The sequence below is a fragment of the Natator depressus genome, chromosome 6, assembly GCF_965152275.1.
Source record: "Natator depressus isolate rNatDep1 chromosome 6, rNatDep2.hap1, whole genome shotgun sequence".
In the NCBI taxonomy this organism is placed as follows: domain Eukaryota; kingdom Metazoa; phylum Chordata; order Testudines; family Cheloniidae; genus Natator; species Natator depressus.
The window spans coordinates 15,077,246-15,095,138 of NC_134239.1; the positions used below are offsets into that span (position 1 = coordinate 15,077,246).

The 17,893-nt window shown below is 55.3% G+C and overlaps 1 protein-coding gene across 1 annotated transcript; it reads left to right on the forward strand.

The window, feature by feature from the left end:
- The first annotated feature begins 8,362 nt into the window (after positions 1-8,362).
- CABP4 (calcium binding protein 4) lies at positions 8,363-15,860 on the forward strand. The gene is made up of 6 exons (XM_074956853.1): positions 8,363-8,635; positions 10,840-10,870; positions 11,467-11,610; positions 12,518-12,627; positions 12,754-12,901; positions 13,754-15,860. Exons 1-6 carry the CDS (start codon positions 8,390-8,392, stop codon positions 13,780-13,782), a joined length of 708 nt encoding a protein of 235 aa, XP_074812954.1. The 5' UTR covers positions 8,363-8,389; the 3' UTR covers positions 13,783-15,860.
- The last annotated feature ends 2,033 nt before the right edge of the window (positions 15,861-17,893 follow it).

Sequence of the window (17,893 nt, forward strand, 5' to 3'; positions counted from 1 at the left end):
GTAACACAATGACTCTCAGTTCTGGGTGTATTTAAATACTCCTGCCATTAAGCCACTTAGCAGCAATAGAAAAAGCTAACAGAATGGTAGGAACTATTAAAAAAGGAAAGATAATGAGACAGAACTAAGTCAAATATGATGAGGATTACTGAAAATCTTATTCATCATATAAAAAAGTTGTACCAATCCCAAGGACTGAGATCCCAGTCCTGACTGGACCACCTTGAATATAAACACTGGACTATAACCTATGGACTAATTCTGAAAGAACTCTTTGCAACTACAAAGCTCACCATCTCTGCTATGAATTGGAATCTCAAGAACTGTACTCATGTCTGTATGTATACTGATCTTTTAACCATACTCTCTTTTCTTTTTTAATAAATTTTAGTTTAGTTAATAAGAATTGGGTGTAGCATGTATTTGGGTAAGAGCTGGAATATACATTAACCTGGGAAGTAATGTGTCTGATCCTTTGGGATTGGTAGAACATTTTTATATGATGAATAAGATTTTCAGAAATCCTCATCATATCTGACTTGGGTCTCTAGGTGGAGGCCTGAGGCTGGGTTACTTTAAGGGAACTGTGTTGTTGGCTTCTGGGTAACCAGTGAGGTATTATAGAAGCTGTTTTGTGCTGGTTTGGTAAATCTAAGTATTGGAATATCTACCAGCTTTGGGGATTGTCTGCCCCATTCTTTGCAGTTCACCCTAATTCAGTTGGCTCCTCTGGGACTCTAGTCACAGCCCCTCTCCCTAGCCAGACCATCTGGCATCTCCTACCCCAGTCAAAAATTCAACTCAACAGAAAAAGCCAAGATCTGTTAAGGTCAGGTCACCGGGGCTGTGAACAGCTTAGCAGCCACCTAGAACAAGTGCTAGCAGGGTTTATCAGATGTGCAAGAGGAAGGAGCCCCACAACACCCTGGCTTTATCTGTTACTGATTTCCCCTTATTACTGTGGCTCGGAGGGGAATATGCTAAGCTCAGGAGAGAGGGTAGCTGCCACCCAAGATAGTAAGGCAGCAGCTCCTTATCGGGCATCTGCAGAGCAAGGGACCCCATGAGCACAGATCCAGAACCCTCTGGGGCCTCCAGCCAGGAAACCATGGGCATGATGAGAGCAGAGCAGACGGCAAGGTGAGGGAGGCTCGCTAGACCCCAACTGCAATATGCTGAGCCCTACCCTACTGGAAGGGCCAGGCTGATAGTAGTATCTAGTGCAGTGGTTCTCAACTCACACACAGCCACAGCCCATGTGACATCCTCCAGGCCATACAGATAGTATATATGTTGTGTGGAAGTGGTCCACATAACACCTAGAGAGCTGTATATGTGGCCCACGATGGTAAATAGGTTGAGAACCACTGATCTAGTGAGCTACTTGCCATACCCACAGCAGCCCTGGCTCCCTCTGTGCAGCTGGAGAACTGAGGCCTAGAGAGATACAGGGACCTACCCAAGGTCCCACAGGGAGTTTTTGGCTGAGCTGGGCTTGAACCCAGGCCTCCTGAAGCCCAATCTACTGCCGTAACCCCCAGGGCACAGTTAGACCCCAGCTGAGAGGTTCTTGCAGGGTTGGCCCCATCACCCAGGGAGGTCTGTTGCTGAGGGGTGCAAGCTCTGGGCTGGGGCAGGGGGTTTGGGTGCAGGAGGGGTGAGGAGTTGAGCTCTGGGAGGAAGTTTGGGTGCGGAGTGCAGGCTCTGGGCCGGGACAGGGGGTTGGGGTGCAGGAGGGGTGTAGGTGGGCGGTGCTTATCTCGGGCGGCATGGCTCCAAAGTGACCAGCACTCACTCCCCTCTGGCAGCGGCTCCTAGGTGCGGGCGGGGAGGTGCTGGGGGGTCTCCGCATGCCGCTGCCTGCAGGCACCACCCCTGCATCTCCCATTGGCCACAGTTCCCAGCCAATGGAAGCTGCGGAGTTGGCACTCAGGGCGGGGCAGCGCATGAAGACACCCCCCCAACCCCAGGGGCCACAGGGATGTGCCAGCTGCTTCCGGAAGCAGCGCGGCATGGAGGGAGGGAGGCAGAGCAGGCAGAGAGCTGCCTTAGCTCTGCTGCTGGCACGTCTCTGCACACCCCTTGGGGGAGGGGGGCAGCGGGTCTCAATGTGCTGCCTGGGGCATGCAGAGACATGCCAGGATCCAGCCACTTCCAGGAGCGGCGTGGGGCCACCGGCCATGGCATGCAGGCAGCCTGCCTGCCTGAGCCCTGCTGCACCGCCAGGGCAGGTTGTCAGATAAGATTTGTCCTGCATTTTGGGAGCCCCCCTATTGTTGGGGGCCCTGTGCCACCGCATGGGTTGTTTCATGGTATATCCACTCCTGCAGCTCATTAAACACAGTCTGGGGAGGTGGGGCCTGAGAGAGATCCTGCCCCCTCCTTGCTCCAGGGCCCCCTGAACCCCATAGTGGAGAATGCTGTGGGGCTGTGGGGAAGAGGATGTCCCCTTGGAGAGGATGTGCAGGAGGCCCTGGTTATACCCATTGCTGGTGTCAGGGTACTGATTCAAAGCTGCACAACACAGAGGCACCCAGAGTTACAGGGCAGGGGGTGACAAAACCCCTTACTGATCTGGATTGAACCCCCCCGTGTCACACTGGTGTAGTCAAACAAGATTTACACACACAGCTTGCTATCTGACTGGGGTTTGCACTTCAAGCACTGGTAAAATCCGTGGTGTGCCCACACCTTGAATACTGCGTGCAGGTCTGGTCACTCCATCCGAAAAAGAATATGTTAGAACTGGGAAATGTACAGAGAAGGGCAACAAAAATGATGAGGGGTCTAGAACAGCTTCCGTATGAGGAGAGATGGAAAAGACTGGGACTGTGAAGCTTGGAAAAGAGACGACTAACAGGGGAGATGATAAAGGTCTATAAAATTATGACTGGTGTGGAAAAAGTAAATAAGAATGTGTTATTTATGCTTTCACATAACATACCAATGAATTTCAGCAATTTCCCCCTCTGAAATTACCTAGGCTGCAGGTTTAAAACAAACAAAAGGAAGTATTTCTTCACACAATGCACAATCAACCTGTGGAACTCATTGCCAGGGGACGTTGTGAAAGCCAAAACTATAATGGGGTTCAGAAAAGAACTAGAGAAGTTCATGGAGGATAGGTCCATCAATGGCTATAAGCCAGGATGGGCAGAAGGGCAACCCAATGCGCTGAGTGTCCCTAGCCTCTGACTGCCAAAAGCGGGACTGGATGACAGCGGATGGCTCACTGGATAATTGCCCTGTTCTGTTCATTCCCTCCGGGGCACCTGGCATTGGCCACTGTTGGCAGACAGGATACTGGTCTAGATGGACCATTGGTCTGTTTGGCCATTTTTTTGTAAAATAGTGATGCCCAAGTACAAGTCAAAGAACAGTTACAGTTTGATTATTTTCTGTTTATTTCGGGTGTGGAAATAGAACAAAGGACGTTTCAAATGCGTGACAGTGAAACAACCGCAAAGTTAGAGCTGGCTAGTCTGGAGAAGGAGGAGGAAGCGCTGATAAGAGATGCTGAGAAGCAGCATGAGGACACCAGAATGGGAATTTGAACAACGAGAAAGCAAGTGTGAATACCCAAAATGGGAAGTGGAGCGAAGAGCCAAAGAAGCACATTGGTGGGCCCTGGTACTGGAAGCGGCTGCCCACCAATAAGCCATGGAGCTGAAAGAGAAGGAAAGGCGTGGACAGATCCCCCAACCCACAGGTACTCTCTCTCCCCAAGGGACACCCAGCTGGGATAAGCTGTGCCCTGCATACAAAGGAGTAGACCCTATTAAGGAATTCCTTACCACTTTCAAAAGGCTCTGTGAGGTTCATAAAGTTCCAGAGCAGAAGAACAACCCAAAGTTGATTACTAAGCTCTCGGGTAAAGCATTGGATGTATTTAATGAAATGCCAATTGACCAGGCTTTGAAATATGATAAATTTAAAAAGAGTGCATTGCAAAGGATGTGAATTACTCCTGAAGCGTTTAGATGAAATGCTGAGGCCTCAGAATGAATGACAAGATGAGTTATAAGGAATGTGTGTATAAATTGTGTGATTTGATAAGAAAACGGGCCAAGGGGACAGGGGCAGAGAATTAGGACCAACTGTTTGATCTCTTCACCCAGGAACAGTCCCTGAGCATCTTGTTCTGAAGAGATCAGGCAAGCCATTTGGGATAAGCCTCTGGATTCTACCCAAAAAGCAGCCAATCTCACTGATGATTATGTGCAAGCTAGAGCATCTGGCGAGTGCAAACTGCAAAGGGAGGGGCAGAAGCCCAGTGTAAAGGTGGGAGCCCGGTTTAACTCTGGGAAAAAGAAGCATGGCTGGGAGCCCAGGCACTCACGTTGGGAATCTCACTCGCAGACCCGCTGTATGAGGGAATGCGTTACCTATGGGGGTGACTGAGCACATAAGACACACTTGCTCTAAGTGAAAAGAAACTAAGCCCTTTGTCATATTTGTGGGTTCAACCCAGGCCAGCGAGAAGTTGTCACTGCCTGCCCTGTAACCCTGCTCTGCTTAACTGCTCTGCTGCCAGCATGCAGTTCCCTGAGTGTCTATGCTGTGCCACCCTGTTCAGCGCTCTGGCCCCGGCAGCCTGTCTACAACACAACAGCCCCACCCTGGTCTCCACCAGTCTTGGTTACTACTTGCAGGGTGACCCCAACACCTCCCAGTCCTGAATTTCCCCCAAACCATCTGCCCTGAAATGTCCAGCCCTCTCCTGGAACACTCCGAGGAGTAAGAAGGTCCAGTGCTCCTTTAATGAGACAAAAGCTCAGCTTAGTTCTTTAACTGGCGTTAGCAATCACTTCAATTCGAACACAGCTCAGGATTTGTTCAAATTACAAGTAAAGCAAGTTAATTAACAAAGAGACAGAGGGTTTCCGTGAGTTAAGATACAAGGATAAAGACAAAGTGGCTACAAGCAAATAAAAGTAAAATATACTTTCGAGTGGCTAAGACTTAACGAGCTACAGCCTTGGTTCATGATGTATTCTTACCAATCTTTTTCTGTCCAGCCATGACTGACTCTCTCTCTCTCTCTCTGTCAGGACCTTCCACAGAAGTACAAGGGGCTGGTGTCCCTTGTCTTCCCAGGTGAAAGATCTTTGCCTAAGCAGGTTTCTCACCTATGTTCAATTCCCAGGGATGTCAACCCCCTTGGTTGAAGGGCCCATCTTTCTCAGCTTGCAAGAGCTCTGGCCCCTTGTGTCTGTCCAGTGATGGATGCAATGTTGGCTTCTTCTGGCTCCTTAGATCTTCCTAAACTCATTGTTTTCTCCCCAGGCTCAGGATGACCTCGTGCTGTTCTTCTCTTTCTGTGGTTTTCCCATCCCCCTGCTGACTCATATGTAAATTGGGCTTTTGTTGCTTTTGGTCATATATTGCTTAATTTTCTTGGTGACAGTAGCCAGCTGCCTTCCCCGCTGTCTGGGAGAAAACATGTTTCTTCCTTTATCAGGTCTCAGATTTTAAAGCATGATATCCGTGAGCATCCATAATTCCCCATAGAGTGTTAATACCAACATCTCACAATGATATTAATCACCAGTGTGTCATTAGCTTTCATAAAGACCTTTGTTGATACCTTTTGGTAATACAGTAATATTGTAAACAATCAGTTGATTCATCTGAGGTCCGGACCCTCTGTCTTTACAGCTAAGATGCTATCTCCCCCACTCGCTAGGTTGATGGCTTTGTTTACCTTTTATGTAAAGGTGCCTTCATTGACTCTGCCTGAGGATGAGGTTGGTTAGACAAACAAATACCCATTTCTTTGTCCAGGGCAGACTGGGCTTATGCATTGCTTGCCAAACACATTTTAAGAACATAATTCTGGCCTATATTTATAACTGTTTCTACAGACCCAGGCATACATCACCCAAGGATATTAATGACCAGTGAGCTGTTTGTTTTTCCATTGATATCGTACATGCCACCTTTTGGCTCTATAGCGTGACAACCGTGCGCTAGGTGTAGCGAGCATATCAGGTGTGCCAAGAGTCGCTGACACCGCGTTTGAACCACAACCAGGTCTCTGTGTCACACTATGTCCTGTCCAGCCCAGGTTAGTACAGCTGTCATTAACACAGAGGTGCTTGAGGGATGCCTGATTAATTTTGTGAGGTCTCCACCACTGGAGTTTATGAAAGGTGAATGGTAAAGAATGCCGAGGGTGGAGACAGTGCGGCCCAGAATTCTCTGGTCAGAGAAAAGATGGTCAGGGACTGTGACAAGCTGCAGGGAGGAAAGATAGATCTCCTGGCACTGGGACAATAGAAAACTCCTGTGCCTTTTACTAAAGTGCATTTGGAGTCACGGGGGTCAGGAGGCTATGGACCCATCACTTGTTACGAACCATAAGGGGGAGTGATGGGGAGTGGAAGGGGGCGGAGAGGAGCAAGTGGAGGCTGGGGGCTTGGGAAGATGGGGCGGCGCAAGGACAGGGCTTGGGGAGAAGGGATAGCGCCTGGCAGGCGGGGGCGTGGCCACAGTTCGGGTACTCATGGTCCCCCTACTTTGAGGTAGTTTCCACTGCTCTTGTTTGGAGTGAGATGGTTTGGTGGGTACCTTAAAAGCGGGGGTGCAGGATTGTGTTCAAAGAGAAGGGCTGGTGGGAAAGGATGGCTGAACGCTGACGAAAGCTGTTAATGCAATAACCTGCTGCAAAAAGGCAGTGTTCTGATCCCAGAAGGAAATGGTAAAGACCAAGAAACCACCGGGCGGGGTGGGGAGGGCACAGCCAGCGCCAGCTCAGCAGCAGAAAGCAGTGTGCTTTCAGGTGTGGGAGAGGCCGACACCAACTCTAACTGCCACGTAGCAGAGGAAAGTAGCTTGGCCTCGGGCCTGGGCGGGAGAGTTAAACCCTGTAAACTGAAGACACTGTCCCAGCTAGCAGCTGCCAGCCTGGAGCAGAGAGTGGCCCCCACTCTAGAAAGCATCCGGGGCCACCCCTCACGAACCCCAGGGAGGGGAAGCAGGGAAAGGGTTTCTGAAGAGGCAGGAAGGTTGTACAGGGAAGCTCCTGGGGAACAACAAAAGCCCTCTGAAACCTTACAAGCAGACTTGTGCCTGCCCAGCACTGGTTGGTGGGGGTGGTGGTTAATGGTTTCAGGCCCATGACTGCCCTTTGGTTGGGCATGTGGGAGCACAGAGGACCCATGAGAGGTTAAGGAAGGATTGTTACTGGTCAGGGATGGAGAGTGACGTGAGAGACTATTGCAGACCTTGGGACAGACGCCAGAGGTAAGAGACCTGCAGGACCCCAGTGAGTTCCTCTGAAGCCCTTGCTGCTGACACAAGATACATTTGAGCATTGGACACTGTGGGCCCTATGCCTACCCAAAGTGGTAAGAATATCTTGGTTGTAGTGGATTTGCCATTGAGTATCCAGAGGCAGTGGCTCTAACATAGGGGGCCCTCCCTAGCAGGAGGTGCTGTGACACCAGGGAGGGGGAGGAGCCCGCACTGCCCAGCCCTGCCCTCCCCAGCAGGGGGTGCTATGACACCAGGGAGGGGGAGGAGCCTGCACTGCCCAGCCCCGCCCGCCCCAGCAGTGGATCCCCAGTTTCTCCAGGCAGGGCTGGGTAGTGGCCCAGGGGTGTGTGGGGTTGGGTTGAGCTTCTAGGCCAGGCTGTGAAAACTGGGAAGAATGAGGGAGGAGAGGGGGCAGCAGAAGTGGTGGGGATGGGCACAACAGGGGGAGTGCAGGGGGAAGGCAGTGCTGAGGGGAAGGTGAGCTGTGTGGAGGGGAGCCATGGAGGAGGGCGGTGGGCAGGAGACAGAGAGCTGGGCAGAGAGCAGAGTGGGAAGAGGACAGGGAGCTGTGGGTGGTGCAATGGTGAGGGAGAGGAAGCAGGGGGAAGGGCGAGCCATGGCGGGGGGCCTGGAGAGGGAGTTTTGGGGGGTGGAGGGGAGGAGGAGCTGGGGGTAGGAGGGCAGTAGTGAGGGGAGGGGGACTGTGAGGGGGCAGTGGGGAGGGAGAGCTGGAGAGTTGTGGGGGCAACGGGGGGGATGAGGAGGGGAGAGGGGGGCAGTAGTGAGAGGAAGGGGAGCCATGGGAGGCAGTGGGGGGGTGAGGAGAGGAGGGGGAGCCGTGGGGGGCAGTGGGGAGGGACAGGAAGCTGGGTGGTGCCAGGGGGCACTGGTGGGGGGCAGCGATCCATACAGGTGGGGCTGGTGCTGGAGCGGCTGAGCTGCCAGTGTCCTGCCTGTAATCCCAGCTAATTGGCTTTGCCCCTCAGCCCTGGTGCTCCTGGGGGCGGGGGTGGGGAAATAAGAGGATTTCTCTGACTCCTTCTTAAGGCCCCGCTGTCCCGTCCCCTTGCTCTGTGCCCGACCTGGAGCTGCCTGTCCCAGAGCTGGCTGCCGCGCCCTGGTGCCCAGCCCCATGCCCCACAAGCGGCCAGACAAGGTCGAGTCGGAGACATGCAAAGAGGGGCAGGACCTGAATAAGGGGGGCCAGGCGCCCCCTAAGGAGGAGGAGGAGCCCAAAGCCAGCAAGAGCCCCGGCTCCGAGTCGCGTCGCAGCTCACACTCCAGCCACGGGCGCAAGCATGGCAAGAAGCATCACGCCGATACCCATGCCGACGCCACCAAGGCCTACTCGCCCTTCCTCAACACTGTCTTCGGCAGGGTGCGCTTGCCCGGGGCGGAGATGGGGGGGAGGGCAGAGCAGGATGGGGGCACCAGGGAGGCAGGGCATGAGGGTGCTAGATGTGGGGCAAGGCATAGGGGTTCTGGGAGTGGGGCAGAACATGGGGCTCCAGGGTGGGGCATGGGTGTGCTGGGTGTGGGGTGGGGCATGGAGCATTGAGGTGAGGCATTGGGCTCCGCGGGGGGGCATGGGTGTAGGGTAGGGCATGGGGCATTGAGGTGGGGCATGGCGTTCAGGGGTGGGCATGGGTACATGGGAGTGGGAGCAGTGATGGGGCACAGCATGGGGATTTGAGGAGGTCAGGACGTGGGGGCAGAGTGGGATGAGGACATGGGGGTGGGATGGGGCACGGCATGGAGGCACAGGGGGTAGGAGCAGAGATGACAGGTGCGGTGGTGGGGTATGGGTGTGTGGGGGCAGGAGGAGTGGATGGATTGTTGTGGGGGGCTGAGCTCGAGGGAAGAGGGTGGATCATGGGTACGAAGAGGGGGAAGTGTGGGCAAAAAGGTGCCCGGCGAGTGTGGGCATGGAGAGGACAGGCTGTGGTGTGAGAAGGCTGGGCATGTGGGATGGGGGGTGCTGTGTGGGGGTGGGCTGGGAGAGGAGAGGCAGCTGCAGTAGGGAGGCAGTGGGGGCATAGCCAGTTGGACGGTGTTGGTTGGGGAGCACTTTGGGGTGAGGTGGGGCATGGCTAGCTGGATTGTTTGGGTGGGGTGGGCGGACCATGGCTGGGTGGGCACGATCATGGTGGGGGCATGCTAGGGTGGGATGGGGGCAGCAGGGCAGGGTGGCTGTGCAGCAGGTACAGCTTTCTGATGCCCAGAACGGTGCTGGGGGGCAGGCACCCTGCCCCCAGGCTCCTCCAGAGCGGGGAGGCGCTGGGCAGGCTCAGAGGGCCCAAGGGGTGGGGGAGAATGGGGCACTGCAGGCACTGGTGGGCCAGGGGTCCCCACTCGCAGACGGGAAATGGGGCAGCCCCACTGGTGCCCATCATTCCCTGGGGCCAAGAGCCTGGAGGGATGGTGCCCAGTTCTCCAGGTCCTTCTCTGCCCCCGAGGCAGCTCAGTGGGCTGCAGCATGACATGGCGCCCTTGGGGCTTAACAGCGGCCCTGCTGCCTGCACCCTGTCACCCCGATTAGCTGGTATAAATAACCCCTTCTCAGCTCCCTGCTGGGAGCCCGCCAATCCCATTATCCCTGGGCATGGGGCGGCCAGTGCCGGGGCCAGTCAGAGATGGGGGAGTAGGGGCTCTCAGGTGATGGAGGGGGGAGTAGGGCCCTGCTGGGGGGAGTGGGGCAGGGGCTGAACTGGAACCATTGGAGGGCTGGAGTGTGGGTGGGGTGGGGGGCACTGGGAGCTGGCCGTTGAGCCAGGCTGGGGCTGGAGATCACAGCTTTGCCCACAATCTCCTTAATCCCAGTTTCAGCAGGTTAATTTTGGCTGGGATTTCTCACCCGCTTCTGTGGCTTCTAAATGAAGTTGCCACCCTGACAGCACCTCCCGCGCCTCCCCTCCCCCACTGGACCTGTCACATCACCCCTCTCTGCAATGAGGTGTGTGCTCAAAGAGATGAGACCCCTCCCCACATTTCTCCAATAAAATATCACTGTCGAGCCCAAAATCCTCTAGGGGACGCCAGCTCTGATCTGGCCCTGGGGCGGGGGCACTGGCTGGTTCAGACGCTGGGGGGCCAGTTGGCTGAGGCAGGCTGGCATGGGGTGCTGGCTGTGCTGTGGGGCTGGGGGCGTGTGGCTCTGCCGCGCTGACCCTGCTGTTCCAGGCTAGTGGGGAAGGTGATGGGGATCGAGTTACAAAGGGCAGCGGTTGGGGGCATTAGCACTGAGCTCCCAGCATCCCTGGGAGCCACGGAAACACCCTGGGCATGGAGCCCCTGTCCTCCACCCCTGCTTGCTTTTTGGGGCTGCTCTACCCTCTGCCCTCCCTCACTTGCCTTGTTCAATCCCTGCTTGCTCTGGGATGAGGGCAGTTTTTCCCAGTTAGCCCTTTCCTGCTGTCTCCTGCCCTGGCTCCTGACCCTGCTTGCCATGCTGGCATGGCTCCTAGGGGTGGGTTTTGTGGGGAGGGTTTCCCTGACAACAGCTCCGTACCAGGGCTGCCTATCTAAGGGGGGTCCTCCCCACGTTCCTGGGGTCTAACTGCCTGCTCTTCTTTCTGCCCCCAGGAGAGAGATCTTTCCCCAGTAGAACTGGATGGTGAGTTGGCAGGAGTGGGGGGGCTGCCCCTGGAAGGGGGGCACTGGGGCCCAGGCATGTCTGTTTGCCCTCTTAGAGGTGGGGCAATAGATTGTGCCTGTCTCTCAGACATGCCCAGTCCTCTCTGGGTCAATGGCCAGGGACACAAGGAAGGGCATAGTGCCTGCCACTCTGAGGGGGTGGGTCTGGATTTATTTGTAGACTTTCCCAGTCGTGACCCTGTCCTGGGCTAGAATGTCTCTGGGCAAACCTAGGCACGCCCAGCCTGCAGCAGAGGATTCTGGGTAGCATATCCCACCTGACATTGCCCACTTTACAATTAGAATGACCACTAGGGGGCGTCCCAGCTGGAACCACTGCTAGTGGTGGAACCCCTCACCGTGTATTCCTGGGGGTCCTGGCAGCAGGGTCTTGGGCGCTGGGTGGCATCAGTGCAGCGGCCAAAGAAGGGGTCACCCCCATGCATCGATGGCCAGTTTGGGTTGGTTCTGACCCAGTTCTCACCCCACTGTGGCTGGGTTCCCTGGAGCTCCCATGGGGATGCCTGGGATAGGCACCCCAGCACTGAGGGTGGCTCTGGCTCTTCCTCTTGGCAGAGCTGCTGGACGCCTTCAAGGAGTTCGACACAGACCAGGATGGCTTCGTGAGCTACAAGGACCTGGGCGCCTGCATGCGCACCATGGGCTACATGCCCACTGAGATGGAGCTCATTGAGATCTCCCAGCACATCAAGATGAGGAGTGAGTGGGGGGAATGGCTGTACCCTCAGGGGTCCCTCCCCGCACTGCATCTCACCCACCCATGAGACTGCTCCCTCTGTGGGACCTGCCCCTGCCCCAGAGAGACCCCCCTCCCCTCAGACTGTTCCCCACCGTGGGACCTGCTCCTGCCCTAGGGAGACCCCCGTCCCCTCACACTGCTCCCACCTTGGGACCCAGCACTGGCCCCCAAGAGAGACCCCCATCCCCTCAGACTGCTCCCCCCGTCGGACCTGCCCCTGCCCCACAGAGACCCCCCTCCTCACACTGCTCCCCGCATGGGATCTGCCCCTGCCCCAGAGAGACCCCCGTCCCCTCACACTGCTCCCCCCGTGGGACCTGCCTCTACCCCAGAGAGATCCCCCTCCCCTTTCACTGCTCCCCCCTTGGGACTTGCCCCTGCCTCTGCCCCAGATAGACACCCCTCCCCTCACACTGGTCCCCCCGTGGGACCCTGCCCCTGCCCCTGCCCCAGAGAGACCCCCCTCCTCACACTGCTCCCCCCGTGGGACCCTACCCCAGCCCCAGAGAGACTCCCATTCCCTCGCACTGCTCCCCTGCCGTAGGACCTGCCCCTGCCCCAGAGAGACCCCCCCTCCCCTCACACTGGTCCTCTGTGGGACCCTGCATTGGCCCCAGAGAGACTCCCCCTCCTCACACTGCTCCCCCCTGTGGGACCGGCCCCTGCCCCAGAGAGACCCCCCTCCTCACACTGCTCCCCCCGTGGGACCTGCCCCTGCCCCAGAGAGGCCCCCCTCCCCTCACACTGCTTCCCCCTGTGAGACCTGCCCCTGTCCCAGAGAGACCCCACTTCCCTGATGTGACTTCCCTCCGTGGGACCCCTCCCCATTGCGGGGGCTGGGCACTGATTTCCTTGTCTCTCCCGCAGTGGGTGGGCGCGTGGACTTTGAGGACTTTGTGGAGATGATGGGGCCGAAACTGCGGGAGGAGACGGCCCACATGGTGGGGGTGCGTGAGCTCAAGATCGCCTTCCGTGAGGTATGGGGGCGTAGGAAGAAGGGGGAACATGGGCACAGGGGGAGGGGGAGCAGGCGGGGATGTGGCTGGCACCCATCCAGTCGGGCGGTCCCACGCTCACCCCATTCTCTGTCCCCCTACCCCCAGTTGGACAGGAACGGGGATGGGGAGATCAGCAGCATGGAGCTGAAGGACGCCCTCCTGGCCCTGCTGGGGGAGCAGGTCCCGCTGCCGGAGGTGGAGGAGATCCTGCGCGACGTTGACCTCAATGGGGACGGCCACGTGGACTTTGACGGTGAGAGACCCTCTGCAGCCCCCACCCCACTGACCCCCTGGGGAACCCATTGACCCCAGGGACTCCCCTCACCCCACTGACTGCACTGGCCTTTGGGAACCTGCCTCCCACCCACTGGTGCCAGAGACCCCCCACCTCCCTTCACACTGAGCCCTGGGGATACCTCCTCTGCCCCCCCCAGCAAGGACTAATCCCTGCAGAGATCTCCCCCTTCTCTCCCTGCCAGTGTCTTCCTGTGACACCCTCCCACCCCCGCAGTCCTCTCTGTGCTCTCCCCCTTGTGTTTAGTTGTGTGCTGGGCCCTTAACCCAGAACTATAGGGTCTAGGTCCCTGGGCTAAAGAGCCACCCCACACCCCCTCCAGAACAGGGTGAGGCTCAGACCCACTTTCTAGAGCCCCAGGAGGGCTGTTTTTTCACAGGGTGCCTGGGGGCAGAGCTGCCTCCTGTGGGATTGGATGGAGGAGGGGAGGGAGCCAAAGCTAGGACTGGGGAGGGGCAAATGAGAGGAGTGGCAGTGATGGCTGCGGGGTGGAGGGGACAATCTCCCCCCAGCATCCTGTCTCCCGGGGGGCATGATTCCTGCCCTTTGGCTGCTCCAAGCCCTCACCCTGCCCTTCACAGCCCCCCTGCAGCCCTGTGCCCCCTCCTGTGGAAGCTCCACATGCACTGCTTAGGATGGGCAGCAGCATCCTGAAGCCTGGTGGGGGAGCTGTGGCAGGGGTTACAGTCTAGGGGGTGGGATGCAGTGTGGGGTAGCACAGGACGGTGCAGTCAGGCTGTGCTGTGCAGGATGTGCAGTGGGAGGCGCTGGTGTTTGCTCACTCCAGTTCCCACGTTGTGTCTCTCTCAGAGTTTGTGATGATGTTGTCCTCCCGCTAACAAGGCCCTCACCCCCCATCGCCATTCCAGCCTCCAGGGGACCTGAGCAGCTCCAAGTGGATCCCCACTTCTTGACAACTGGTGATCCCCCTTCTTTACCAGCAGGAAGTTCCCTCACGACTCCCTTATGGGCCTTTCTAAGAAGACCCCTCCCACTGGGTCTGCCTGCCCCTCTGCTGGCCCCTCTCCCTCACAGTGCGCTGCCAGGGAGCAGGGGCCTGAATGCCCAGTTGGCAACCCCATTGGGGGGCTGCTAAGTCTCTGACGAGGGCAGGCCCTGCACCCCAGCTGGGAGCCCGATAGGTGGGCTGTGGAATTTATTAAAAAACTACACGTAAGAATAAAAAATCTTCCCTTGTATTTCAATGAGCGTCGGAGCTGGATGGCAGTCTGTACGTTTGCTCTCCGGGACGAGGCCCCTTTCAAATACTATGCACGCGTCACATTCCATTCCCCAAAGTGAGGCTAAGAGGGAGAAAAAGTAAACACAGACAGACGTGCCCTGATGAATGCAATGTGCTGCAATGAGCCTTTGATGATGATGCACATAAAAAAAGACATACAATTCAAGCCTAAATTTTATATTTACTTTTGACTTAGGGTAAAAGCTGAAACGAGCCGGACCTGGAATGGCATTATAATTAATTATATCGCATTTAAAAACAGCGGAGAAAGTGACATGTACTTGGGAAGACTATTTTGGGAATGACCAGAAATGATTAATTATTAATTGCTTGTCATCCCAAAATATTATTCTCAAGGGTGTGTTGCTGTCTCCACTGAGCATGCTTATGTCCAGAGTTCTTATATTTAGCTTTAATGTTAGTTTCCACTGTCTGAAAATGTTAATTCTGGCACAAATGACAGATCGCAATCTAACGCTAGCCACCATGTTTGTTTGGATTTTAACCCTACTAGCCTCGTTATGGGTTGGTTCCTGAATATTCAAGATTCAAAATTAAGAGTGACCTATGATGGACGCAACGTTACACTACAGTCATATGAACTTGACGTTATGGGAGTCACATGATGGTATCAAGGTATGCCATGGCAGAGAAAAACATTGGGAACCACTGCTTTGGAGGACTCTGCTCAGTGGACCAGGCCCCCAAGGGGGTCCCACTCTTCCTCCAGGGCCGGCCACACCCTCACTTGCCTCTGGGCTCCAGCCCTCCTGCCTCATGTGGGGAGCTCTGCCCAGCAAGGCCAACTGAGCCAGAAGTCCACTTAGGGATGTGTAACTCTCCAGGGCCTGATGCACTCCAGCGGGTATTTGCAGTGACATGGGGCAGCTTTTCCAACCAGGGCAGGGTTGGTTAGTCCCCTGGCATACGGCTTTCCAAGTCCTGAGGGTAGCCCAAAGAAAGGAAGGTTAAAGCACAATCGCTCTGGCCAAGCCCGAGCAAACCACCTGCCTTGCTGTAGCAGATTCCATCTCAGGCACTGTGTCTCTCTGGCGTCCTTAGTCGGGGCCAGGTTCTTCCACAAGCCCACTCTTGGTCCTCCACTGGTCGCCTCCCAATCCTTTGGCTCCAGGCAAGGCCATGCAGAATTCATAGCCCTGCCTGCTGTCCAGTGTCCAGTCCTTAGGGCTTCCCATTGTCTCTCAGGACCCTCTCTTGAGCTGGGTCAGTTTCAACCAGTTTCCTGATAAACCTATTCATTGCGGCCCAGACAGCAAGGTCTCTCACATACACACTCCCCTCCTGCCCCACACAGCCCCCCAAGAACTGATTTAACTCTCCACTCCCAAACTGGCTAGCAACACAGAGTACAGAGGGAAACTGAGGCACACAAGATTCATAAAAATATTACAGAAGATTTCCACTTCAGCACAGCTCTCCTCCCTTGGGGGCCGAACTGAGCAAAAAGGCTTTACCCTTTGACCTGGGAGGTTCGAGCCCACCATGGTTATTAGGAGACGCCCCAGCATAATGCCCATTTCCGTGGTAGCAGTTCTACCTGGCACTTGCGAGATGCGTACAGCACAGTTTCTAACCAAGCGTACAGGTTTCACTGCACAGGGCAGAGCTGTTTCACACCCTCCCTTTGGTCTGTTCTGTTCGATGACACGAGCAGGGTGCACATGGGAAATTTCCATGCGGTCCCCAGCCCTTTGGCCACCCCAGACCCTTTGGGTTTGAAACTGAGTCCTGCCACTACCTCCTCCCTGTCTTTTTCCAGGGAAAGATGAGGGGAGGGAACCCACATTCCTCCATGGGTCAGCCATCCTGGCTGCAGCCCGGGGTGTCCTGACCCTTAGGTTGGCTAGGAAGTGACCCCGTGAGCGTCTGATGGGGTCAACCTGTTGCCCTCACCCTCAGGAAGGAGTCCTGTCTTATGGTCCCCGGCCCCGATGGGCTCTGATTCAGACTGTCTTGGGTAGGAGAACCCATCAGGTCCATGGCCATGCCCTGACAAGTTGTGTCCAAGTCCAGTAGTTGCTGTCCAGCTGCTTTACCCTTCCCTGGGGCTTCTTCCTGCTGAGCAGGGCAAATGTGTCTGGCAGTTGTCCTGCCCTGCCCACGTCCTCCCACGCTCAGCTAGGGCCTCAGCCACCACCGGACCCAGCTTGGCCTCTACTTCCCCAGGCTGGCTCCCTTGGTCACAGCAGCAGGCCTCAGGGAAGTTGTGCCTGAGCCCATGTGACTCACATCTGCTGCGTGGAGATGGCTGGGTCCATTCCTCTGCCCCACTTGGATACAGCTGTCTGCTTACGGGTCTCCCGACCTTAACATTTCCTCCTTCTCCCTATATGCACTGTCACTAACACCTCCGGTCTGCTTGGTTCAGACTCTGGGCTAGTCCAGGAGGAGGGGCTGAATTTTATCTTAAAGTGACACATTCATTCCCAAAAAGGACGTCAAAGCTGATGTCCTGGAGACCAGCCACCCTAATCCTTCCTGTGTCTGCCCAGGGATCTCAGCCATAGGTAGGCCCAATGGCTTCCCATTTGGAACCTTACTTCAGGTTGTCCTGCCTTTCAGGATTTGATGGGGTTTCACCAGCAAGGATTGTCTCTGTCCCACAGTCCCTCCAGCCCATGAATATCTTCCCATTAACCTTCTGCTCCCACTACAGCCTTAGGCTTTCTGTCCGCTAACCATGTTTTAAGCTTGTAGGGACATATCTTATAAAGTTGTTCCCCGGATCCTCCAGTGTAGTGACACCTGCATCTTTGCCCCATCATCATTCTTCCATCAGGGTGGTGGCTTCCATATGTGTCACAACCTTGATCTTTTGCATACACTCCAAAACCTTTTCCTGTAAGCCTCAGGTGTCATTTCAGATTTAAGCAGTGGAGTCTTTTCAAATTGTTCATGGTCCTCACTATCAATTCCGTCCGTTTGGCTGTATACCTGTATTGCTTTGGAACCGAGTGAGACAGACTGTACCCCTGAGTCCACACCCTATTCTACAAGGCATGCCGTGGGAGGTATCCGTGAAAAAACTCATAATTTGCTGATCAATAATATCATGGCAAAATATACGTAGCCACGTTCTATGGGAAGTTCTAAACATAAGTGGAGATCATGACTAGAAGTAGGTTTTCCAGAGACTTCTGGGGAGTGGCCAAACCAGTTCCTCAGAGAGGAAGGACAAACTGACGCCTCAGCCTGGTGTCAACAAGCAGTGCCATTACCTGTTAAGTGGCCATTCTTTGGCAGGAAAGGGGGCAGGAGCAAAAAAACCCCAAACCAAAAAACCTACATCTTAGCAAAGAACCAGCCTGGGGTTCCACTCCACACAGGCTGCCTGTCGCCTGTTTCCAGCTGGAAATGCATCTCAAAGTGGGGACAGGACTATAAAAAAAGGGGGCAGACACCCCAAGGGACTCCTCCTTCCTTTCACTCTGTCCATCGATTTGCTGCACCAGAAGGAACAACGGAAGCAGCCGTTACACAGAAGAAGGGGGCCTGGCCTAGGAAGTTTGGCCCGTAAAACCGTTGAGAGCATGTGGTGAGAGAAATTTTGCTGTGAATTTAACGTCGTTCGTTCAGGGAGGCTTTAGTTGTGTTTTATCTTTACTTTTCTTGTAACCCTTTCTGACTTTTATGCTTCATTATGTATTTACTTCAAAGCTCTCTCCCTTTGTAGCTAATAAACTTGC